Genomic DNA, 25,828 nt, shown 5'->3' on the forward strand with positions numbered 1-25,828 from the left:
ACAAAAAAAAAATATATAACTATTATAAAAGTGTAGATAAAAATCTAGCAATCAAATATAATCTAAACTATATTTTTATTTAATTGGATTCTATTGTTTGTAAAGATTAGTCTATCATTTAATCTTTTAGTTCAAAATTGCTAATATAAAAACATATGGTAACAGTTCTCTGAGATAAACCAGACACAGAATCAATTTTCTGCAGTGGTTTTGGTTTTAAGGTTTGCAAGCATTTGATAGACACACGTTGTTGTGTTGTTGTGAAGACAGAGGAAGTAGCTTTTGCTCAGCATTACAGAGACAGGTATTTTTTTACATTAAGTGAAGTAGCATACTAGTATTTATACTATTTGTAGGGTATACCCTAATACTTCCAAAGAAGCTATAAGAGGAAAAAATGCATTTTGGTTTTGAATTTATTTAAAATCACATAATCACCGTTTTTTAAGGCAAGAAGAAGGGTCACAGTGGCGTTTTTACTTAACCCATTCCGATTCCAATTTCAATTCCAATTTCATCAGTAACCCTAGCCTAACCCTAAACCAATAATTCAGAGGCTTTTCTGTTGTGTCCGTCGATGCTCCGCGTTTGTGCTGCCAAGGCTCAATCGGAGAGGAGGGTTCCTGTGTTAAATGCTCTCTCTCTTCTCTCTCTGCGCTCCCTTTTTCCCTTTCATGTCTTCAATCACCGCATCGGCCTCTGCTCCTTCAGGGTCTCCAAAAACCCTACTTTTTGATTTTCATCCCAACCCTTTCCCTCTTCTCTATACTCGTCCATTCATATTTAATTTCAGCCTTTTGGGTTTCCAACTTCCATCCCCTCACCTACACGACCGATTCTAAGGTGCGATTTTGCCACGCTAATTCTCAATTTCGTCCTTTTCTGTCTCTTGTCTCTGAATTAATTTTTTTTGTCGTTTTTAGTGTTCCTTTAGTTCCAGTTGTCTTTGATCTCCATTGTCAGTCGTGAATTGAGGGGGTTTTAGTGTTTCTGATGAATGTACACTAATTGATTGATTGGGTTTTCTATTACGAATCTTATTTAGTATAATGTCATGTTTTTTTTTTCCTTCTTACTTTTTTTATCTGCTTTGATGTAGTTTTTTTGGGAGTTTGCTACTAGTTGATTGACTTTGTTTAATTCGGTTGTTCAATTTTTTTTTTTATACATGTTTATTAAATTTGTCTTTTAGAAATTTATTATTTTGTTGAATTTTAATGTACTTTTTCTTTGTTGGATTTGTGTGCCATTTTTTCACAGATGCTACTATTTGGGTCATTTACTGAAGATGAAACCCGATCACTGCTGTCAAAGCAGTCTTCTGGGAATAATGAAAAGTCTGCGGAGAAGAATCAGCTGCAGTTTGGTTCTCTGAATTCTGTTACTGTTGAGTCAAACAACCTGCAAAACTCATCAAAAGCATCAGCTAGTGCTCTGCCCTCTGGTTCTCAGAAATGCAATGGAGTGAAAAATGTCAGTGATAATTCATCTGAAGTGTCTGGAGCAATTAAAGAGAATGGCAGCATTACCAATTTCTCCCCTAGCCCCACGAGTACCGCTAGTGTAAATGAAGTTGAAAAAAAAAATGTGAATTGTTTTACATTACTTGATGAAGATGGCCCCTCAAGCAAGTTTACAAATTTGAGCCTAGAGGATTTTGAGACTGAAAAATTGAAGAATGTTCAAAAAATTGGCAGTGGAGATGATTCTTCATTGAAGTTCTCCTGTCAAGAGCCCCCAAAGGCACCTAATGGACATACTGTTCTGCCTGTTAAAGATATACTGCCTCGAGGCCTTATCAACTCTGGGAATCTATGCTTTCTTAATGCTACCGTGCAGGCCCTGTTGTCATGCTCACCTTTTGTTCATCTTTTACAGCAATTAAGAACTCGCAACCTTCCTAAGGTTAGTTTGTCTGCTGCCGCATGTCAATAATGCTGCCCTCTACAGATTTTAACTTGGCATTATAACTCTGAATTCCCTTATGCTAGAATAGTATTGAACTGACATTATCGTATGTTTATTATATCAGGTTGGATATCCTACATTGACAGCATTTTCTGAGTTCATAACCCAATTTGATATGCCTAGCACAACTATCATAAGGAAGCAAGATACAGATACGTTTGAGTCTGGGAGGCCATTTTGCCCTGTTATGTTTGAAGGTGTTCTAAAAAATTTTACTCCAGATGTGCCAAATAGCGTTTCAGGAAGACCAAGGTTGGTGATAATTTGTTGTTCTTTTTGCTTTTTATGTTACTTTACTAATCACTCCCTCCCAAACAAAGAAAATCTAAATAACATTCTTCCATAACCAGATCTTTAGTTGTACCATTGTATTTTTCACCAACAATGCCACATGTACTTGGCCATGTCATGAATCCCTGATAGTTGGTTTATTTTTAGGCATTAATCAACTGTTAAAAGCATAATCTCAGTGTAAATTTTTTTATCAATGGTCTTGTTTATAGTCTTTTCCAGGCCTGTATTGGGACTTGTTTAATATTATTGTGCATAGACGTGTATAGATATAATCTTCATTTGCTTTCTTTCTCCGTGCTCTTTTTGTTATCTTCAAATGTGCTTCCACATGTATTCCTATCATTTAAACCATTTTAACTATAAACCAATGTGTTTCAGATTTTGTAGACCCATCTAGAAAGTTATCTGGTAATTTGAAAGTGTGCAATGCATAGGTGTCATGTTGTAAATGATAATATAAATTTGCAATTTTTTTAATATAATAATTAGTATCAACATGTCACTTTCAGGCAAGAAGATGCTCAGGAATTTCTGAGCTTTGTAATGGATCAAATGCATGATGAATTACTGAAGCTTGAAGGACAATCTTCAAGTCTTAATGGAGCCCAATTTTCTTTTGTTTCTTCTGTGGAAGATGATGAATGGGAAACAGTGGGGCCGAAGAATAAATCTGCTGTAACAAGGACTCAAAGCCTTGCCCCATCAGAATTAAGTTGTATTTTTGGAGGACAACTTCAAAGTATGGTGAAAGCTAAAGGTACAAAACTTAACTACATTATATATTGGTGAAGGAATTTGTTTTTGTTTTAACTGTCAAATCCATTAAGATTTTGTGGAATTTCATCTGGTTGGTCGTTGCTTCATGCTGAATAATTGTAATTCTGGAATTTTACTTTTTGTCTTTGCCAAAATTCACCTTACCTTTCACTGTTGATTGATATTAAAACTTGGAAGAAGAAATGAAAATGTGAATGTAAATGAAGTATCTAAAAAACATTGTGGCCATGGTCATGATTTATTTTTTGTCATTTAGGAAATAAACCTTCAGCGACTGTTCAGCCATATCTCTTACTCCATCTTGACATCTATCCTGACACTGTACACACGATTGAGGATGCACTTCGCTTGTTTTCTGCATCAGAAGCTCTTGAAGGGTACCGGGCATCACTCACTGCAAAGGTATTTAGCCCATTTATTTATATTTTTATGCATTTAATATTTATCTTTAACACCATCACATTTGATATACGATGATCATATATATAAGTGAACTATGGTACTTCAATACTCCCATGTAGTTGCTATAATGTTTTCAGTACTACTGATACCTATGGGGTACACTGCTACACTTCCAATATTCACTCTTGACTCAAGTATAATCAGTCCTTTCTTCACATGATCTGATGCTATGTTGTTTGGTTTGTTACTAAATGACGCAAACTGTCACTTTACTTGAATCATTCCCTTCCGAACTCGTGCCCTTAAATGTGTTTAGGTACTTGAGTTATAAGTTATAACATTAGGGACTTTATATGCATACAATACAATGACTTTAATGGAGGATATAAAATTCTTTTTGTACCCTATATTGTGTAAAACTATATCTTCTGAGTTTGAATCCTGGGGGTTTTTTCTTTTATTGACTTTCACCATTTTATATTTGTTTAACTTTCTTTGTAAATTAGATTATATTGTTTTTTTTACCCAATATCTTCAGTGATTTAACGTTGTTAATACAACAAACTACTTCCACATATGTAGCCATAATGTCACTCTTACCCATATCGATGTAAAACAGTGGAACATCAACTGGTTTCAAAATTCTAAAACTCAGGCTGTTTAATGGAGAACAGGAAACTAATGTCTGAACTTTAGCTGCTTTGCTGCCTTCCATCTTCATGCCTGCTCCCCATTAGTAATTTTGGCATCATATTGTCATTAATATAACAGTTCTGACATTCCATCTGCTTAAATTGGCATTTTATTGTGGGCAATCATAGCCTTTGGTTGCAATGGAGGGTATGCTTTGTACTACTGCAATTAAAGTATCCATTTAAATTTCTTTCAGGCTGGTGTGGTGACTGCAAGAAAATCTGTACAAATAGTGACACTTCCTAAAATAATGATATTGCACCTGATGCGTTTTGGTTACGGAAGCCAAGGAAGCACCAAGCTGCATAAGGCTGTGCACTTTCCTCTTGAGTTGGTATTGGGTCGTGATTTGCTTGTTTCACCATCTACTGAGGTGACGTAATATGTCTTTATATTCTAGCCTCTCTGTTTCTGATGTAAATATCTGATCATGTTGATAAACGATGGCCTCTCTTTTTGGTTACTACAATGCAGCTACTTTATTCTCAATGTTGTACTGATTTTTGTGTGTCAAGAGTTAACTAAATTGTTTGCATTATAAATTTGTATTACCTCAAATATTACTACTTTTTTCGAATTCACCTTTATTCCATTAATTTATGGAATCTCTTTTAAAAAATGTGTTAATGTGTCATGCATTATTGTTACCGTTGCTTTTGGAAATTCCTTTTTAAGTTACCCCATCCCCTACTCTGAAAGAGTAATTAGAAATAAAAGATTATGGATGGATAGCTAAGTTTCTGATACATTTTTCTTTTCTTACCATACATTTTTCTTTTCTTTCCATACATTTTTCTTTTCTTACCATAAACAACTTCCTACTGCACTTATTTCAATAAAAAACAAGCAAAGGGGAGTGTGCCCCTGCTGATTTTAAATAAATATTTCTACTCAGTATCTTAAGAAAAGAAAGCTTAAGAATGCATGAAGCTATTTGAGTATTTGTGTGATAACTGATACTTCAATATTGCGCTGTACCCACCAGAATAAAATTCTGGGTATTAATGAATGTTGATTGGAAGAAGGCACGGTGGCTGAGTGATTTTTATGCTTCTGCAGGGTCGAAAGTATGAACTTGTTGCTACAATTACTCACCATGGAAGGGAGCCTTCAAAGGGGCACTACACAGCGGATGCCCAATACCCCAATGGTCGGTGGCTACGATTTGATGATGCATCTGTCTTTGCTATTGGAACAAATAAAGTGCTGCATGATCAAGCCTACGTCCTTTTCTACAGACAGCTGTGAACTTATTCATGTTCTGTCAAATATATACTCCCTGCCAGTTGATTAATGCTTTGCATGGAGAGAATGTGGTGATTATTTATTAGCTGGTCAATATTCATTGCTCAGGGCTCTGTTTGCTAAAATGTCATGAATAGTTGATCCAATTCAGTGTGTGAGAAGAGTAATTGTTGTAACATTTTTTTTATGTTATCTTAAACTAGAAAAGTTTTGTAGTCCTAGTTTAGGACGTGGACATGTATTTATGGTAACAGTGAGTAAAGTTTTAAGAATATGCTGGATATGTGAAATCTTATTGACTTGGAAAAGGATTGGATCTAAAGTTATTAAGCTTCACCTTTGATGCGTTTCTCGTTTGTTGAGTGTTAAATATTGCAGTTTCTTTTATGAATTAATGATTGTTTTAGATCTTTGCGATTCAAGAAGCCCTGTTAAAATTTTCGGACGTTCAATTGTCTTAAAGCAGCGGAAATTCCCAAGAAAAATCGATCACAGCCTAACCGTGTTGGTTGCAAGTCGCTTTAGACAGAAACATAGTTTCTCTATCACTTTGACTCTATTCTAACCAAATTTTGGTTGTTTTGCTGGTTAAATTTTCGGCTTGATGCTATTTAAATTTCAAGATGTACTTCCCAAGAACGTTATGTAAGCAAATTGCTGGCTTCTTCCCCATTTTTTTATTGAGAAGAATGAAAGTGAGTTCTTTCTTCCCTATGAACAAGGGAAGTATGAGTGTATCCCAAGTGACATTGCAAATTTAGCAAATGTATATATTATTTATGCACGCCTTTTGGGAATCGATTCTTTCATGTTTCTTTTCCATGTTTGGCGTTATTCCATCTTTTAGCTGTTAGTTGAAACATGTTAATGATATTTTAATTCTCAAGTGCAGTTGAAAAAGTCCAACCAAACCAACATTTAAAATTGATACTTTTCAAATAGCTTGTTGCTTTAGATATTTTTAAATGAACGACCTTCAAATTTGTCCGCAGGTTGGCTGCACCTGCATTACTTTCAAGTTTTATATTTGTTGCTTAAATTGATTGCTTCATTTCTTTCACATGGCTCGCAGACTTGCATAATTCCTCTTCCTCTCTCAAAAAGCAAAGGTTGATCCAATACAAGCATCTTTTGAATATATTATGCATAACAAATAGATGCTCCCTCATACATGCAGTTAACATCATATGGGTGTTTCTCTTGAACATGGATAGAATATACTGTTTTTCTATGTGTGGTCCAAACCCAGCGAACAAAATCTTGCTTCAGGAGAGATAAAGAAATTAGGTTATCTGGCTTGCTGGCTAGTGAATGGTGGCTTTTGGGACAATTTAAAGGAATGACTTGGCCTGGTTTTAAGATTTTTCGTGGTCCAACCAGATAAACATCGCTGCTTTTACTTTCTTTTTACCAAATGGACGGTGGAAGAGCATAAAAGACACTCCAAATTAGGCACAAAGGACCACTCTCTAGTTAAAGTCAATGTCTTCAGAATATCACACACCAATTACTTCTGCTGAAACAGAATTGTGGGAATATTTTATAGTATCTAGGAACTTATACCAGTATTATTACCATATCAAAACAAACCAGCTGAGTAAATTGCGTGTGTATATTTTCAAAGAATCAGAAAACTACAAATAGTTTATTTGGCTACTGCTATTGGTTTTTCATTTCATAGTCTTTTCCCCCTTTTCTTATTTAATGCCAGTTGCTGGTTTCCATGAATGAATATCACTTGTTTAAGAAACATTTTTTTCTATCAGGTAGTTGTTTTGAATACTGGTCATGATCTACAAATAGAAAACTAGAAATCGATAGTTTTTACACATACATGTTTAAATATCTTTTAGTTTCTGTAATGTTAAATGATAGAAGCTAAAATACAGTATAAAGTGTATTGTATAGACTAAAATATAAATACTGTACATCAAATAAGTAATTATTAAAAGGTAAAAGTATAGAACATTTTCTACACTGTATTCTGGTACTACTTGGGCAGTGATATTTGTCTCCACTAACAAATAAGAAGCAGAAGAGTATTCTGATTTAGATATCATAGATTCTAAGACATGATCCCTTGACTCAAACAATAACATAGTTGTTTGTCACCAGAATCTTTTGTCCTTTTTCCATTCTTAATCCGTAGTTGTTTGTTTGGTGGTGGTGGTTGCATTTGTTTTGGCTGCTGAAGAGCTCATAAGATATTTGGAGACCTTAATCTCTTTAACCTGCGCATCATTGTACCAAACTGCAATGTTCTGCTGTCCTTTTCCTAATGCTAATTACTAACAAAAAGGTTATGTCTATTTAGCTTCGAATGGATGCAGCATTCATCATGCTACTGACAAAAAAATATAATTTATTTCCATTGATTGAATCCTTTATTTAGCTTCCAACAATGGATGCAGCATTCATCATGCTACTACTGACAAAAGAACATAAATTATTTCCATTGATTGAATCCTTTATAGTTACAATTGTATACAAATATAAAAGTGGATTTAAAATAAAGAAAAGAAAATTATAACCACACCACTCCACTATGTCCCCTAATTTCTTCACCAAGAAAACAACATAAAATAAACCACCCTAGCATTCTACAATCAGCTCAAAAATGTATGAAATTGACACCAATGGCAAACCGAAAAGCAAAACAGCAACTCCAAGAAACAAACAAAATCTTCAGTTTTCTTTCCCCTTCTCCTAGCAAACAGTAACTCTTTCATTTCAGTCTATCTGCAACCTAGAACAAATTCAAAGGAGAAAATGAATCAAGAAGGAAGCACTGCAGACACTGTTAAAATAGATCGTGTGCTTCATCACTCATGTTCTTTCATGCTAGCATGGGAGGATGGACTTGTTCTCTGTGCCAAATTGTGTACATCTGTTATCCTCCACTTCTGCATCATTATACCTTGGAACCCACCAAACTCTCACACTTTTATCAAGGCTTCCACTGTACAATAAAAAACCACCACCAATCCTACTAGAAGAAGCTTGCAAACACTTCACAGGCCCTTCATGGCCACTTATGACACCAACTTTACAAAGCTTACCAAAAGCTTCTCTCCTCCAAATCCCTATGCTTTTATCCGCTGAACCACTGCACAAAAACTCCCCCATTAGACACATGCACAACACAGCCATGTCATGTGCTTTGGACTCAGAAACCAGCTTCCAAGTCTCAGAAACCCCATTCCCCTCCCACCCCATCACAAACCCATCGGATCCTCCTCCATAAACCCACTTCCCATCCTCAGAAACAACAACAGCATTAAAAGAAACATCCTTATGACCCTCCAAAACCCCCTTCAAACAATGCTCCTCCTTCCCCTCTTTTCTCCCCCAAGCCTTAATCTTTCCATCGGCAGAAGCAGAATACACCACCCCTTTACACGCCACCAACCCATTGATCGCATCATCATGAGCCTTAACTGACTCCAAACACTTCAAATCCGAGAGCCTCCACACCTTCAGAGTCTTATCCCACGACCCAGAATAAATCAACCCATTATGAACCGTCAAGCAAGAAATGCTATCCGCATGCTCAATCCACAAACGCTTGTGGTGCCTCCGAGTTTGGACATAGTTCCTCTGCTTCATGAACTTCCCCAAATAGTCCTTGGTCGTGGGAAGAGAATCAACAAGCTTGAACACGTTCTCCGAGCTTCTGGACACCTTCCAAACACGGATCCTGCTATCTTGATGTGCCGTGAAAACCTTGTTGCCAACCGTTGCAAGCGCTTTCACCGACCCTTCTCCTTGCCCGAACTTCGCAAAGAGCCTCAAGTCCGGTTGCTGCCAGACTATGATATCCTTACCCTGAGATGCACTCAGGATGAACTCACCGCACAGGGCCAAAGATGAAACAGAACCCACATGGCCGGAGAGAACTGCGAGTGATCGGTGAGAATTGGAAAAGGCAGAAACAACGATGGGTATGCGTTGGGAACAAAAGGGGCTGTCATCGTTCTCACTGCTGATGCTGCTGCTACAACTGGTTGATGTTGAACTTGGGTTCGTCCAAAGTTTGGATTTTGAATTCATTGGAGCCGAAAGTTGGGTTTGGGTAAGGAGGGAATTCATTGAAGCGAATAAAACGGCTGAAAGGAGGAGCGTTGTGATGAAAACAGAACAAAAAAAAAACAGAGGAATTATAGAAAGAACAGAACAAAACAGAGAGAGAGAGTGGTTCCTTGTTGAAGAGGGAAGTGTTATGTTTTTTGAGGTTAATAATTGTGTTGTGTTGTGTTAACGGCTACATTGACTATGAGCAACTCTGATGCAACAATCACCCTTTTGTAACGCACTCTTGCATGTTTTTTAGCTGTTTTCCTTTTTCTGAAATCTTTTATTCCACCAATTATCATCTGCCACGTGGAAAACCCCAAAAGGGTCTTTCTTTCCAATTAAGGATTTCAGCATCTCTTCAGTTCAGGTTTTCCATTTCTATGACTTGTCTTCTGTTCTCAAAATTGGTTCAGTCTTTAATAAATATTAGGTTTAATTGCTTTTTGATGGTGGTGTTTGATGCATCATAATTGTGTGATTTTAGTTTTTTGGGTTCTAATTATGTTTATATTTCTTTAATATATTAGTTGTGTTAATTTTATTACATAAGGAATTTCAATTGATGAAAATAAAATAAAATTACACCATTACAATATTTAAAAAACTTAATTGGTATCATTGAATAAGAGGAAGTGAGATATTTTAAGATACTTGAATAACACAACTAAAAATCAAGAAGTTAAAATGGTGTGATATTGATTGTAATATTTCACTATTGGACTTACATGTATAAATAAAGATTAATATATGTAGGAATAATTAAATTATAGTTGATTGGTGAAAAAACATTGTTGTTTATATTTAACAGTTTTTAAGAAATTAAAGGATATTGTGTTATTTTTTGTTAAAATGCTTAATTTATTATCACATTAAATAATTAAATGAAACTACCATAATATTTTAATAATTTTTTTTAGTTTAAATTTAAAAATTTACATTTTCACTTCTATGAAAATATGTTTGTAAAAACTTGACCAAAATTTATTTAAAAAAATATTTTGGTTTTCGAGGAGTGTTGTCTGTTGAAAATTGAACTAACATGAAAAACATACTTTCCTAATCTTATATTTTCGAAACATTATAAATTTCTATTTTTCCAAAACAATTTTATAATTGCAAAATCATTTGCAGTCTCGACTAATTAAAACCATCTTAAATATAAACTTTAGATTAATATTATAAAATACTTTTAATAAATAATATTAAGTAATAATGTATTTCTTTTCAGTCTTCTCATCTATCCGTTTATTTTCCTCTGTTTTCAAATTCCAAGTAAAATAGCTTAGAATGATTATACTAAGTCACGTCCCTTTCATATTAAAAAAATTGCAAATATCTGTTTAGTTCATAAAACTATGGAAGTTATCTGTATTTTTCTTTTACTACTTTGGGTTCGATAGCGGTCACCACATACCTAAATCCTAAACTCTAAATCCTAAACTCGCGTGCCTTCTTCCTCAAGATCATCTTGACGATCTGCCATGATGGTTTTGTTGGAGAAGAAGCATGGATGAGATGGATTGAAACTGTGGCCCGGTGGAAAGATTTGTGCCACGCAAATAGTTGTGTGACTTATTTGAAGCCATACCAAAATAATTAATTATTATTTAATTATAATAGAGATCATTTTATAAATTAAAAAAATTAGTTTTTATTATTAATAAAAATTTACAAATTGGTATTAATTATTAGCTATCAATGTTTTAGCTACTTACTATTTTATATTCTAAATTAGTCTCTATTTAATTTTTTATAGACTAATTTAAAAACTAAAATATTAATAATTAAAATCTTAATAACTAATTTAAATACTAATTTATAAATATTTTATTAATTTTTATTAATAATAAAAATCATTTTATATACTAATATTTTTTTAATTTCTAAAATAATATATAATTTAATTAATAATTAAATATTTTTTATTTCTAAATTTAATTATTATATAGTGATTTTCTTCTAGTGTTATACGTTTCTGTCTAAATCAACCAAGAAAAGTTAATCCAATTAGTATAAATGCTAAAATAATGAAATTGCAGAGAAAAAAAAATGTTTGAACTATTATAGTTGAAAGGAGATAGGAAGAGCGTATGTAAGAGAAAGAGAGATAGTTAATGTGATTGGTAGAGAGTAACACTTTTCTTGTTGTTAGCTCACAAGAATCATCTCAACTGAACTCAATATGTTTATTTATTATTTCATCACAGAGAACATGAAAGAAAGAGAAAAGATGCAAATTTTTCAACTTTTATCTTCATATATAGATTTTCTTAGTTTATTTTTTATGCACAGTAAATATGAATCAATAAAAATTACAATAGTTAGAACTTATAAACAACTTAACATACAAATTATCAAATTTAGTTTACTCCATATTATTTCGCATTATAAAATCTAGGTTAAATATATTTTCATTCATATAATTTATTGAAAAATTAGTTTGCTTTCAAACATTAGAAATTCTAGATACTTATAATAAGAAACAGATTGAGTAAACTATGATAAACAGATTTTCAGATATTAAAATATTTTATACTGAATTATCGTTATTATAAATATTGAGGAGGGACTCGCGTCTGATTAGCTAGTTGATGAGACAATAGCTTACCAAGGCGATGATCAGTATCCGAGAGGATGATTAGTCACACTGGGACTGAGAGTATAAAATTGAAAATTTATTTGTTATGTGAAACAAACAATTAGTAACACTAATAAAAATATATTTTTTTTAATAATTTTCTATATATAGTATAAAAAATCTAAAATTTGAAAAAAAAAATCACTTTATAATATACAACAAAAAACATATTTAATTTTAAAATCTAATTAATTTGTTTGTAGATTTTTTGTCTCTTTTACTTGAAGATTGTATTTTCCTCTCTCCATTGTAGAAAGAGTAATTAACAAACAATTGATTGAAAGTGGTCGGCTGCAAACACATGTAACCACTAGTTTAATCTTCCATCATTACAACCTTTCTCTTTTACAACAGAACACTGTCATTCCCAAGAAATGGGGGAAGAAATTGCATGAAAAAATATCCTAAAAAATCTTCAGATAACATAACCCTTTAAAAAGTTGAAAGAAAAGTTTCTTATTTCTATTAAATTATGGTCACTGTATATGCTGCTAATTGATGTCTGATTAAACAAATCCTAGTTTGTAATATTGTTTTATATGCAAGTGGGTAGGTGTTTATACAATTTGCTTTAGGTCATTCAACCCTCCTCCACCAAAAGAAAACTATAATTAATTGAATTTGCAAGTAACAACATGTGATTAATATATCCTCTAAACAAAGTTTATATATTGACAAAACTTTGTTACAGTCACTCAACCACTTTAAACAATAATATACATTGATTTGCTATGAAATTTGATTTGTTCATTGTTTCATCATACTAAGTTAATTACTTTTTCTTAATGTGTCCTTGATGGATCATTAGAAGCAATAATGCTTAAGTTTGTGTAGTAGGTGAGTTTGGTGGGCTGGTTTGGTATTTTAGCCAGGAAGAATAAATTTGTTCAAGAATTCAACTCAATTTTCTCAATATACGAATGAGGTGTCAAACATGTTTTTCATAACGACACAATTTTCTCAATATACGAATGAGGTGTCAAACATGTTTTTTATAACGACAGTACACCCAATAGTCTCATATCGATTAGAAGTTAGGAGTTAAGGTCAAAACAACTTATATATTTCTTTCTCTTTTTTTTTCATCAGAAACATCTTTTAAGGACAAAATTGTGACGAAATTTCAAGTTCAAAAGTGGACAATATCTCATATATAGTAATTGATTCTAACTATGTTATATTAAGAACTTACTTCACAAAAAACGTCTTCTAAAAATAAAACCGTGACGGAGTTCCAAGTTCAAAAACAAACAATACCTCAAATGTAATAATTGATCCTAACGATGTTATCTCAACGTTCTTGAGTTCACAACAATAACTTTGTACCTGCAGAAGCTATCATTGTCAGGGGTTGTGACTTGTGACTTAAAGGAAGCTCCAATAGCTAGCTTTTGTGTTTACCTCTCAATACTTACAATTCAAGCTTATAGCAAGTTTTCTGCAACAAAAGGTTTAAAAGAAAAAGAGTAGGTAGTTTTAATCAAGATTAACTCAGAACTTCATGTAAAGTAGCATATTATGAGAGAACCAATGCCCTTTTGAATTTGCACTCAATGATTAATAACAAATTACACTTGAGGAAGATCCAAAGAACTGATTTGATTCAGATTCTGATATTTAAATAATGGCTCACTGTGGAAGGAGATGCATTTGGACATTCCTTCCTGAAAACTTGAATATCTGCTTTAGCCAACATAGGAAATGTTTGCTTCTGATATATGGCACAACATCACTGGTTTATGCTGTGGAAAACTAGTTTTAAATTTAATGAACTGTTGGGTGATAGCCACCTGGTGGAGCAGTAACATTAAAGTAAAATAATTTAAGAGAAAGGGTCAGAAAAAAGTTGGAAAGTGCAGCATAGTTAATGTGATTTGGTAGAAAGCAACAATTCATGTTATTGTTGGCTCACATGAATCACATCAACACAATAAACTTGTCTTTGTTTGTCCTTTCTTACTTATAATAAACTAATGTGAATTAAACCTGAGAGAGATAATAATCAGATAGGTGCTGCTAACTTCTCTTGCTTCTATTTTATTGTTTCATTCACAGGACCATGCAGGCTCTTACATAGATCCATTGAATTGAAGTTGGTCGGCTATAAGCATTGCATTAACTAATCAAAGATTATCTTAAAGAAACAAGATCACACACACAAAGGTTAAAATCCTTTTATAGAATTAATATTGTCAATCCATAACTAGAAAATTGCTATTAAAAAATGAATTTTAAGTTTAATAAACTGTTTCAGACAAGAGTATGAACGATCTCAAATCCAGAATATTCAGTATAGTGTAGTCAAGAATAAGTGTACTCTTAGTGTGTGATCTGACTCTCCCTTGTGACTTCTCTGGTATATAATTATTCTCTCCTTTCTGCCTTTGCTGTATCTGACCTTGTTTTCGACGTTCTTCCATAATAAATGTTCTTCTTTACTTATATGCTAACTTTACAGGATTCTCACGATTTATGCTCGGTGTGAGTAAAAACCTTTTAAAACGAGATTGGTAAATGATTCTTCAACGTGTCACATCGGGCTTTGCCCATGACACTACATCAACCTTATAAAATTAGTTTTTAAGATAAGATTTGTACTCATTTATATATTAGAAAAAATCTTAATTTTTAGTCGACGTGAAATCTCCAACAATCGGAAGCACATCCAAACATACATGAAATGAAGTGATTAATGTTGTAGTATAATCAAATTAAGCACATAAGAAAAATCAATGATAGATAAAGAGATTTGAATCCATATACACGTGATTATGCATTTTGAAAAAGGGCTAATTAAGGCCATGGATTTGAAAGTTGAAGTTGGGAAGACGATACAATAATGTTAAAATGGAGGAAATTGATTGAAAGATCCTATACATGGCCCAAGTGGAAGAAGAGGGTGGGTCCCTAATAAAGGAGGCGCGGAAAGTAAAAGCAATTTTATTCCCTTCTCATCTTACTCTTGCTTCTTCACTAAACAACCCCAAATGTGAAGAAAAGCAATTTCATTCAGATGATGGCCAAATTCATAAGCTAGTTTTTCATCACATAATATTGAGTTTTCTTTTATTCTCTATATTCTATATTCATAAAACATATGGTAAAAATGGTTTAATTAATTTGGTTGTTTATTCTTTTACCAACGAAGGGGTTTATATAAAATGAAAAGGGTCTGTACTAATTTTTCATTACTATTTGCCCTAGTTTTTTATTTTTTTTAGTGATTTGTATTTAAAACATATTTTATATTACATAATCTAAAACTCAACTTAGAATCTCATAGTAGTTTACAGATTTGTAATCGAAAAATACATTTTGGATTACATATTACAGAAGACCTAGATATGGAAAAAGCTTATGAATCTATAAATCCAGAAAATACTCCTAGATCCTAAGTTGACTTTTGGATTACGTCCGAAATATATTTTTTAAGAAAACATGTTTTGGATTACTTAATTAAAAATATAAATTTGTATTATAAATTAACTAATCATCATATTTTATCAAATTTGAAAACAAGTTTCGAATTTTCTAATCCAAAAGGTAGACAAACATTTCAATTAATTTCAAATTGTGTTAATCCGTATCTGAATTGCACAATTCAAAATATAAAAAAACACACTTCCATAACCAAACTTTCAAAACATTTACATTTTAATATAGAGTATTTTTGAAAGTATAAAACTTGGGGGTATTGCAATAACCTATGAAGGTAGGAAGAAATAAACCTTTTATAATTAATGACAACGAGAGAGACTCTAATATCTGTTTCCATTTCTTTCTTGATCCACAAGGCTGTGTTTTGGTGCTACTATACAAAGAAAAAAATTGCTTTGGACTAAAATTATAAGGGTGTTTCTTCCTGCACCCCAACAATTTTTTCCCTGCACCCCATTAATTTTGAAAATTTTTGTTTTACAATATATTCCAGAAAAAAACCTTATAATGATAAATTAAAAGAAACATTTTAGTTATTTTACCTAATTGATGAAATGTAGGAAAAAATTATTGTGACCAAAAGAATAATAAAATAAAGAGCTAATGAATCAAGTTAATTCAAATTGGTGAAAAAAAAAAAACACAAAGTAAATTCATATCGAATAATGTTTATTTGACTTTAAATGTTTGTTTTTTTTTGGGTGATTAATATGGGGCTCAATAATATACTTCCTCTGAGAATTTTCACATAAAAAGTTCCATCCTCTTTGCAGTATCAATGATGAATCCCCTAGTAACTAATGGAGGCACTTCCTCAGACTACTCCTAGCATTGCTCAATGTTCATTATCAGCAAGGAAGAAACAATAAAAGCAAGTTTGTCATGCTTGCAATTTTTTATTATGAAATATGATTATATGATATCCATTTTAGTACATGATTTCATTGCCTCTAATGCTTACAATGATTACACCCTTTCTTATATATAAGCTGTGTAAGATTACAATCATATACAAGTGAAGAATTGTTCCTATATTTCCTTTCTCTTTCAAGAACTTCTGTGAGTATTTTTCTCTGTATAGTCTCTATCTGTGATGTACCTTTCACTTATGTATCCTCTTCTTTTGTTGATATAGCTGTCACTTTGTAATTTGGAAACTGTCCTTAACTTCTTTTGTACTCGAGACGACAAACTACAATGAAATAGATAATAGTCAATATACTTTGTATTTAATATGCTTCTTCAAAATGCTTAAAGTAAAATAAAATTAGAGGTATGAAGGCCTTCTAGAGACACCAAATCAGAACTGAAAATATATGAAACAAGGAATGGTAATTTTATTTCATTCGCAGCTTTAGTATCAAGGTGCTTTGTTGCTGACTAGAGCATGTTTGTCAAGAAAACAGAAGGTTTTGATCTTTTCTATCTCGTAAGAGAAATGAGGAAAGAGAAATGATATATTGACAATCTTCTCATTATAGAATCTCTGATTATGATATGAAGAAAGAGTATTTTGTCATTTCATACAGAAGTTGAAATTTTAGACAGAGAAATGAAATTGTATCCTGGAACAGATTGTTAATATATCATTTCTCAATAAGAAAACACAATGCATAGAAAAGAATCCACAAATAAATCCTTTATCAATATATAGGAATGGGTTAAGAAAAAAATAAACTCAATTTATTTCCTGTGACTATGGAAGCGAGTGAGAGTAGAATACAGGCATGTAAACACTAACCTCCACGCTTAAGTTCTTCCTTGTAGCATGTGCTCTTAGATAACCAAATTCCACAATCCTTTTCAGGCTCCAGCTCTCCACCTATAGATGTAAGAAAACATAAAATGTGATTGTTCTTGCATGGAGAGAAGAAAAGACTATTATAAAGAAGGGATAGTTACATTGTTTGAGAAGTTGTCCAAGGTGAAGCCACCCATGCCAATAACAACTTGCACAGGAGCACTGTAATTTCGGCCATCATATGTATCCACTCCGTTTTCATCTTTTCTAGGCATGGCTTTACATTTATGTTGAAACACGGAACAAGTTCTCTCATAATTATGTACATGGCCGAAAAGAGCCAAGTCAACCTATTTCGTTTTCACATTGCAGTCAATTATCACAAACATGTCAATGAACTGCACACAATATCTAAGGAACTTGATTTTCTAACCTTATTTTGAAGTAGCAAGGCCTCCACAGCATCATTAAACTTGCTTTCAGAAGCTAAAAATCCATGGTGAGAGGTGTACATCTGTCTATGTCTGCACATTAAATGTCATGCATCATATGCTTGATAGAGATAGATCCAATGATGTTGTGAATTTGGCAAGCAATTCTTTAAAAATGTGAACAACTCACTTACCCAATGAAGATTAGCCAGGGAGTTTTCTGTCGATTAACTGATGCCATGTCCTTTTGCATCCACTTATACTGAAGTAGGTGAAGTTACACATTACATTACTATGTAACTATTCAATTGAAGTATAAATATAAGAAACAGAACAATAACTTCCCTCACTTTACCTGCTCAGAAGTCTTTGACCAGTCATGCTCAGTTGATATTACTGTGAAATGAACACTTCCTTGTTCAATAGAGTACCAAGGCTTATCTTTTGCTGCAGTTGGCATTGGGAAATATGTTTCATAAGGTACTCCACATTCCCCACCAGAGTCAGGAGTAGCATATACTGAACCAGAATTTACGTAATCCCTGAAAACAAAAAGTTTAGACATGATACTCTATAACTTTTACAGGAAATGATTTTGTGGGAACTTTTGTATGAACTCTTCAAGTAATGTGGATGAAATACCTCTCATGATTCCCTATTGCTGTCATATAAGAAAGCCTGGAAGCTACTGGGTTGATAAGGTTAAGGAAGAAATCCCATTCTGCTAGAAAACCTGTTGCATAGCTTATGTCTCCAATGTGAAACACTGAATTTACTTTGTTGGAACTTACATCTGTTTCTATAGCTTTAATCACTGAAAGAGCTCCAGGCTGCTTGAAAAACAAGACAAGAAGTGGTCAGTACAAAATACCAAAACCTGTCACCAGTAGCAAAATACCAAACTTAGTGTGCTTCTCATATGCATATCATAAATGATAAAATGTTTGAAGTAGCAGTTTACCTGAATGTAGTGCTCTTTGGAAGCATCAAGAGGAGTTTTTCCCATATCACCAAATGCAATGAATCTGAGCTCATCCGATCCTCCAGCTGGTGGGGTTGAGAACTGGATTTGTTTACTCCAACCAACCGAGTCACTGGACCATAAGCAGAAGCAAAATTAGCTTTTCTATTGGGTTAAATCTCAATTCTTGAGGGTCAAGTGTGAATTAGAATTCTTTACTATAAATTTATTCCATAAAGTTAATACCTTCCATATTTGTAGGAGAAGAAGCTGGAAGGCTTTAGTCCTGTCATAAGTGCTGAATGGATGTATCCCGGATCATGCCATCCGAAATCCTTAGCAGGACTTGGCAATGCTGAACCTGTCAAATGTAACTAACAGTAAGTGACAAAACCATTCTAAACCGATTACAAATGTTTTGTCAATACTCCTATCAAATTATTAGTAGAAATAAGAAAGTTGAAGAAAATATAACAAATCTATCAGGTTTCATTATATCACCTTCAATCCAAAAGCTTAAGATAATAAGTTTATGAATCTTTTGTTCACCTTTTTCACATCTACTATAACTTAGACTATCTATACTTATTTATGAGTAAGGAAAACTAAAGTAAAGCTATTACTTACTACACATATCAGCTTGTGAAAAGGTAGAGACTGTTGAAGTGACTGCTTTTCCATTTGCATATTGGATTTGCTGAGGCTCCTTGTCTCCACTAACCCATGTTAATCTCATCTGCAGGTCCAAATCATATTTGAGAATAAGGAACAGAGAATATTTGAAGCAGAAAAAGTAGTTTGGTACTCACTGATGTTCCGGTTGAATCTGTGCTGGATAGATGTCCATAGAGTGGCTGCTTGGGATTAGCAAAACTCACGGGCGTGGACCTTCCCACAAGGCAGGGTTTCAGGAATCCATTAGAGAAGAACACGAACTCAATGTCACTTCTAATGTTGATAACATGAAACTGTATTGAACCGCTGCACGTTGAGGTAACGCATTTCCCATTTTCATATTTCTTGCATTCTTTGTTTTTGCAACCGAGGTAGCTTGGATCATTGATCATGTACTGTGCCTGCATCAGAAGAAGGAGTATTATGAAGTGTACTTTAAGTCTAACTCAATATCATAAAGCTGTTTTATTAGGTGAGATTTGCACCCACTTTATATACTATAAAATGTTTAATATATAGTCGATGTGGAATCTCCAACACAGACCCCTCACACCGAGAGTGACAGCTCGTGGGTGGGACAACATATTATGGGTGGTCTGATAACTGTTTGGGTGGCCTAATAAATCTAATAAACACTCACAAGGATATGTTCAAAAATGACTCTGATATCATATTATGAAGTACACATTAAGCCTAACTCAGACTTATAAGCCGATTTTATGAGATTGAGTTAAGTTTAAAGTTTATTTCATAATAAGAACTCCTAACATATTATAATTGATTAATAAATTACAGTTTGATTTTCATATAATTAATACTCAAACCTCATTTTCAGTGGATTAATCATTTATGATGTTAGAAATTTTCATGTTCATTATTAAGGATCCACTCACTATGCTTCAAGTCTTCAGCTTGTAGTTTTCAAGATTGTCCATTTTTTTTGCTTTTGTACTATCCGGCAAAAGCATATTAGCATACATCACAATATTAATAAAAAAAAAAATGAACACATTTATTTTATATGTAGTGCTAAAAATCTCCGATTCCGTGTTTATAATTATTAACGACACTTGCAGGGAGACAAGATAATCATCAGGTGGAAGCATAATATATTATTAACGAATAAGAATATGCCTTTATTCCTTCCTCACCAAAAATAAATAAATTAACCAAATGCGTAAATCTTGTGAGAAAAAAAAAGATGATACGAATTTTTAATTTTTAGCTGCAAAATAACAATAACAGATTGCGTGAACGTAATGTCACTTAATGCTTTCAATATCTCACAATTAATGGTAGCATCTTGTAATTTTTTCTTTCCATTTTCAATCTTATCAATTATGAAATATTTTAGAAGTAACAATTTTTTTATAAACTTTAAAGTATCTTATATAAAAAAATCCATCATAAATACTCAAATCTTTAGGGAAAAAACAAGGCTTTGAATAAAAACTGATAAAGAGGTCAATCTTGTTAAATTTTAAAAATAAAAATATTACTTATATAACAAATTTCAAAACAAAAGAGATAAATAGAGAAAAAAAAGAGAGGATAAGAAATGAGATATAATTAATAATGTGATAAAAAGAAATAAAAAAAAGACAAAAGTATAAAGTTTTTTTTTTTCTGACAAAAGAATCTTTAGATGTTTCTTCCTTAGATTTGATCATTTGAAACATTCTGGGATTTAATCCAAGGAAAAATGTTTTTTTCCAATATTTGTGTGAATGTAAACACAGTGCATCATGTGAGGAATCAAATACAAACATTATTTATTTCCAAATCCATATCACTGTGGTTTTTTTTTTTATTTATTGCGTTAACACGATTTATTAAAATGTGATACTGAAATTGTGAAAGAAACAAGCCATGGAAGAGGACAAAGCAACCACGTTATGAAATCTTTAAGAAACGTCCAAGTTATGTTGATGAACACTGAAAAAAAAGGTACACGTGGACACTGTTGCACACCATTCCAATATGAAAACAAAGATGATATTTTCATTAAAAATATGAAAGAACCCCTTTACCACTCATTTTAATAATATAATAATACATACTAGTATTTTAAGTTTAAAAATTAAAGAAAATATTAATTTATTGGTTGCTTTTTTTATTTTATTTGGAGGGCGTTAAAATATCACCTGCCATATAAAAAAACATCTTTATTTTAGTATCATATCAATAAGTAAATTTTATAAGACTTATGATTTAAACTTTTCTTTTATGAAAGTATGTTAATATGAAATTTAAAATTATAAATCTTAAATAAGACTCTGAATTATTAAAAAAATTAATACATGTGAATCTAATAAATTCTTCCAAAATAACAAGGACATTTTAAAAATAATTTGAAAAAAATAAAATTAAGACCTTACGTTATAACATTTTTACAATGGAGACAATCTTATAAGGCTTTTCGGGTGAAACATAGACATAGTATAAAATTTTCAACAAAGACTTTTCAACTTTTACGATGGAGATGACATAAAATTTTAAATTTTAAATTTTAAAATCTTGGATTATGATAATAAAAAGTAATGTTACTTCCAACTAAAAAGATATTATTAAATTAGAATCTTTGAACCTTTTATATATAAATAAAAATTATCATGAAACTTAAAAAAAAAATTAAGAATTCATGAACTTTTTCAGTCTGAACATAGGTATCAAGTTGGAGTTGTGTATTTGCCACTTCACACACACAGTATAAAAAAGTCAAACTAAATTTTTCAGAAAGCAACAAAGTCTCTGTGCATGATTTGTGGTACGTGGCGAAGACAAAAAAAAAAATGCCAGTTTCATGACATTAATGAATAGTGGGAGGGAATTGACAATTTTTCAAAATTATTTCATTCATGAATATGATTTCAACATTTTCAACATTTCAACAAGGATATTTCACTCATGATAATGTTATTATTTCCATATCTTTACATTGATGATGCTAATTACGTTTGTGTCAACTGATATTCCCACAAATCATCTATATGAATGTTTTTTTTTTATCAAATAGGGAATAACATGAACTACATGAAATCTTTTAGGAAATAACTAGGTTTTTGTTAAATTATGCAGGAATCATGGTTGTTCATAAAAATGAAAATAGTAATGTAATATAATGGCAATGAAGGGAGAAGAACTAGTTGAAGACAAGGTGGTTGAAAAGGGATACCAAGGTATTTATAATTTGCCAAACAAACAAGTTTATACCCAACCAAGATAATAGGTGTGGCATTTATTAGTCTTGCTGTGAACATTGAATGAATGCAGTGTTTGTTTGGTTATGGAGCACTAAAATAATATAAAGGAAAATGGAGAAAGAAAAGTCAAATAGTAAGTTTATGTGTAGATGATGAATGTACCTTGACAGGGTAGTGGCATAACAGAGGAAGTTTGGCCGTATCACCAGTTTGTAGATAGAAGAACTCATTCAGAACACAAGATTTCACACTGTTCATCACCAATGCCACAAAACCAAATTCTTGTTATAGGAATTAACATAGACAATAAATAATAGTAATGATAATGATGATGAACACCAAGGTTGCAACTCCATTATCATTATTATCTATACATATACAAGTTATAACTAATCACATGAATCAATTCTTACTCAGAATTTGAAGGTGAGATCATAGCAACCCAATCGGAGTCTGAAGGATTGGAAACGCCTGTGACTGTAACTGTCAGAAACTCGTCATCTGATAGACTTGAATTTGAGATGACATTGACTTTGAGGAAGGGATTTGAAGCAGAGCAATCGCTCAAAATTCGTCTGTTTATCAATCTGAATTCTGATAGTGCTGTGAAATTGCGGTGCAGGACTGTGGTGTTGGTAACCACGAAGTCCAGAAGTGAGGGAGTGAGAGTTTCAGAGGTTGAAAAACTAAGGAAAAAAACCAGTAAAATGGATGCATGTTTGAGAACCCAATTGCAAGATTCCATTGAAGAAGAACAATTGAAGGCACAAATCTGCAAGTTTCCTTTCCAAGAAAGAAAATAAGATCTTGGGTCTGGGTTCGTCACAACTTTCCCTCTCACATGCACTCGCCTTTCACTGTTCTCTCTTCTTTTCCCAAACGTAATTGTTGTGAATGATAACAGTTGCTTCTCTTCTCTTTCTGTCTGCTTAAACAGAGGACGAGCTTCTCGTGTGGGTTTCAATGCTGGAGTGACCGAGGCACCGTTGCAGCCCTTCTTGAATACAGCAAAACTTAACAAAGCAATTTCTCAAACACATAATCTACGGATTGTTCCCACTCTCCATGGATACAACTCCAAAAGCCTCTCACCTGGACCACAAAGATTAGACAAAAACTAAGCCAAAAAGAGAAAATCTTTCAAAATGCCCCATGAAGGCAACATACATGCACGCATAGTAAGGAAAATCCATTTCAAGATGTACATAAATGCATAAAACTCTTGAAAAATTTGGCAGAAACTTACATGAATAGTGTTATACTGATATGCAATGAACAGAAAGAGAACCGAAAAAAGTGGTGGAGAGAATGAAGAAAGTAAGGTGAAAAGGAGGGAAATGTGAGAATTGAGTTTCGTTGATAATGAGGAATGTTGTTATTTATAAGGAAAATCTGAGAATTTGTTTGGCTTGTGAATGTGGTTAATTATGGTAATTAGTTAGATGATAGTGATATCTGCTTCATTATGAGCATTTATTAGCATACTACGGTTAGGAAAGAACGTGGTGATTCGTTCGAGGATACAAGAGTTTTGATTCCTCAGTGGATGTTTGGTTTCGTTGCTAATGATGTTTTCCTTCTTTTTATCCATTTTTATGCATACTAATCAGGTATCATTGTATCTTAGGTTCTGCTGTTTGCCCTTTCACTAGTGTTTCTTTTTTCTGTTATTAAAAGTTCGGTGGTTTAGATCTTCATATCAGGTATTTATAGACGTGTTTAAAATAAAAAATTAAGTAATATGTTCTTAATAATTATCGTGATTCACATGTTAATTTTGCAATCCAACAATAATGGAGTCTATCATAACAGTGTAAATAGACATTGTATTGCTCGGTACCAGAAGAGTCACTTTAAACCTTTGTTACCAATTCATTGTGTCAAAGAATATCTCAATACACACTTTATAAATAACAGTAATAACAGTTACGATAACATTTAATGAATCATACATATTCACCATTACAACAAGGGTCCATAATCAACATTATAAATAAACTCTCTACGAAGATGTAAGGTACGCTTTTAATCAGTTACACATATACATTCTTTACACAAAATACTTACCTTGATTGTTGGAGTACCTTCCTTAAGTTACTCCGACTGAGCACTAGTATTTGAGGAAGAAGACTCAAAAAAGGAATAAGAAGATCACTGACATGTCAGCAACTGTACAGTCAGTTCTAGGTATTATCTAAGCGATTTTTGCCTATACAAGACAGATATAAATTATTATGACGTATTTATTACATCGAATATCGAACATTTACTTTAAGTATTCTCTCAACTAAGAGTCGAAAATAAAATACAAAGAGCATAAATTCGACCAAAACAAAATAGCTAATTATTCCATGGTAAAAAATATCATAGTGTCTATTCCATATGTATATGTACAATGACAAAAAAACTAGTCTTGAGTTTGCAATTACAATAACAGATTGCTTGAACGTAAGTGAGGTTAACATAAATAATTGGATAGATGGAAGAGAAGAAAGCAACAACATTGTAACCTTAAAACAGAAGCGTAGAAACCTATAATTCCATCATGCCGAAAGCAAAGCAGTGTGAACATAAATAGTAGTAACATTATAATACACAGTTGGAACTTTCTGTCGGTATCAAAAGTCAAACTAAACTTTTAGAAAGAAAGAAATAAAGAACTTCTATCTATCTGTGCCACACAAATAACCAACTAGCATTAATGAATCACGGGAATTCACACTTTTTTTTCATAAATAATGCATTTCATATAACAAATATCATTTTAGCATTCTATTCTTAAAATCTTTAATTAATTTATCTCTAAAATGACTTCTCTCTCTTTTTTTCACAAAATTAAAATATATTAACAAATTTATAATACATATTCTCTATCTGCTAGATTAAATTCCTTTGTTAAAATCTCATTAATTACAATGGTATTGTTTCTTTATGGATAGACATTTTTTGTTCTTGATTTGTAGTCTGTTTCGAGGTTTTTAATGGAAAGAAATTAGATAATGTATTTGTATTATCATTAAAACAAGTTTTTGTAAATTAAATTTTTACTAAATTTTTTGTTTTTATATATGTACTTTTTTTACTAGACAAGATAAATAAAGTTTTTTTAAAAAAAATTGTCAAATAATGTTTAGTTTAAAATGGGTTTATAAACTATAAATAAATAATATGAAACATTTTCTAACTTTTTATTTTTAAATTTTATTTTTAAATTTAATTTATTACTAACTTTTAAATAAAAATAGAACTTAGACCAAATATATTCTAATAAAAAAAATCATTAAATGA

The 25,828-nt window shown here is 32.2% G+C and overlaps 3 protein-coding genes across 4 annotated transcripts; 1 reads left to right on the plus strand and 2 right to left on the minus strand.

Annotated features, from left to right (window-relative positions):
* Positions 1 to 155: 155 nt before the first annotated feature.
* On the plus strand, positions 156 to 5,735 carry UBP24 (ubiquitin-specific protease 24). 2 transcript variants are annotated; one of them, XM_068612855.2, is made up of 7 exons: positions 156 to 304; positions 1,261 to 1,905; positions 2,033 to 2,220; positions 2,772 to 3,019; positions 3,296 to 3,441; positions 4,331 to 4,507; positions 5,194 to 5,735. In XM_068612855.2, the coding sequence occupies exons 2-7, from the start codon at positions 1,261 to 1,263 to the stop codon at positions 5,380 to 5,382; spliced, it is 1,593 nt and encodes a 530-aa protein (XP_068468956.2). In that variant the 5' UTR covers positions 156 to 304; the 3' UTR covers positions 5,383 to 5,735. The 2 variants fall into 2 exon arrangements, with proteins under 2 accessions (XP_068468956.2, XP_068468889.2); XM_068612788.2 differs by lacking the exon at positions 156 to 304 and adding an exon at positions 321 to 843.
* Positions 5,736 to 7,808: 2,073 nt separating this feature from the next.
* Positions 7,809 to 9,647, minus strand: LOC137830451 (Transducin/WD40 repeat-like superfamily protein). The gene has a single exon (XM_068637792.2). The coding sequence runs from the start codon at positions 9,466 to 9,468 to the stop codon at positions 8,221 to 8,223; it is 1,248 nt and encodes a 415-aa protein (XP_068493893.2). The 5' UTR covers positions 9,469 to 9,647; the 3' UTR covers positions 7,809 to 8,220.
* Positions 9,648 to 16,390: 6,743 nt separating this feature from the next.
* Positions 16,391 to 24,220, minus strand: LOC137823143 (nucleotide pyrophosphatase/phosphodiesterase). The gene is made up of 14 exons (XM_068628288.2): positions 23,787 to 24,220; positions 22,954 to 23,632; positions 22,703 to 22,790; positions 19,472 to 19,738; positions 19,290 to 19,398; positions 18,909 to 19,023; positions 18,663 to 18,795; positions 18,344 to 18,531; positions 18,057 to 18,243; positions 17,896 to 17,963; positions 17,704 to 17,794; positions 17,432 to 17,620; positions 17,271 to 17,351; positions 16,391 to 16,721 (listed from the first exon to the last, which is right to left on the minus strand). Exons 2-14 carry the CDS (start codon positions 23,283 to 23,285, stop codon positions 16,668 to 16,670), a joined length of 1,902 nt encoding a protein of 633 aa, XP_068484389.2. The 5' UTR covers positions 23,286 to 23,632; positions 23,787 to 24,220; the 3' UTR covers positions 16,391 to 16,667.
* Positions 24,221 to 25,828: the final 1,608 nt, after the last annotated feature.

This window comes from Phaseolus vulgaris, chromosome 11 (genome assembly GCF_051622355.1).
Source record: "Phaseolus vulgaris cultivar YP4 chromosome 11, ASM5162235v1, whole genome shotgun sequence".
In the NCBI taxonomy this organism is placed as follows: domain Eukaryota; kingdom Viridiplantae; phylum Streptophyta; class Magnoliopsida; order Fabales; family Fabaceae; genus Phaseolus; species Phaseolus vulgaris.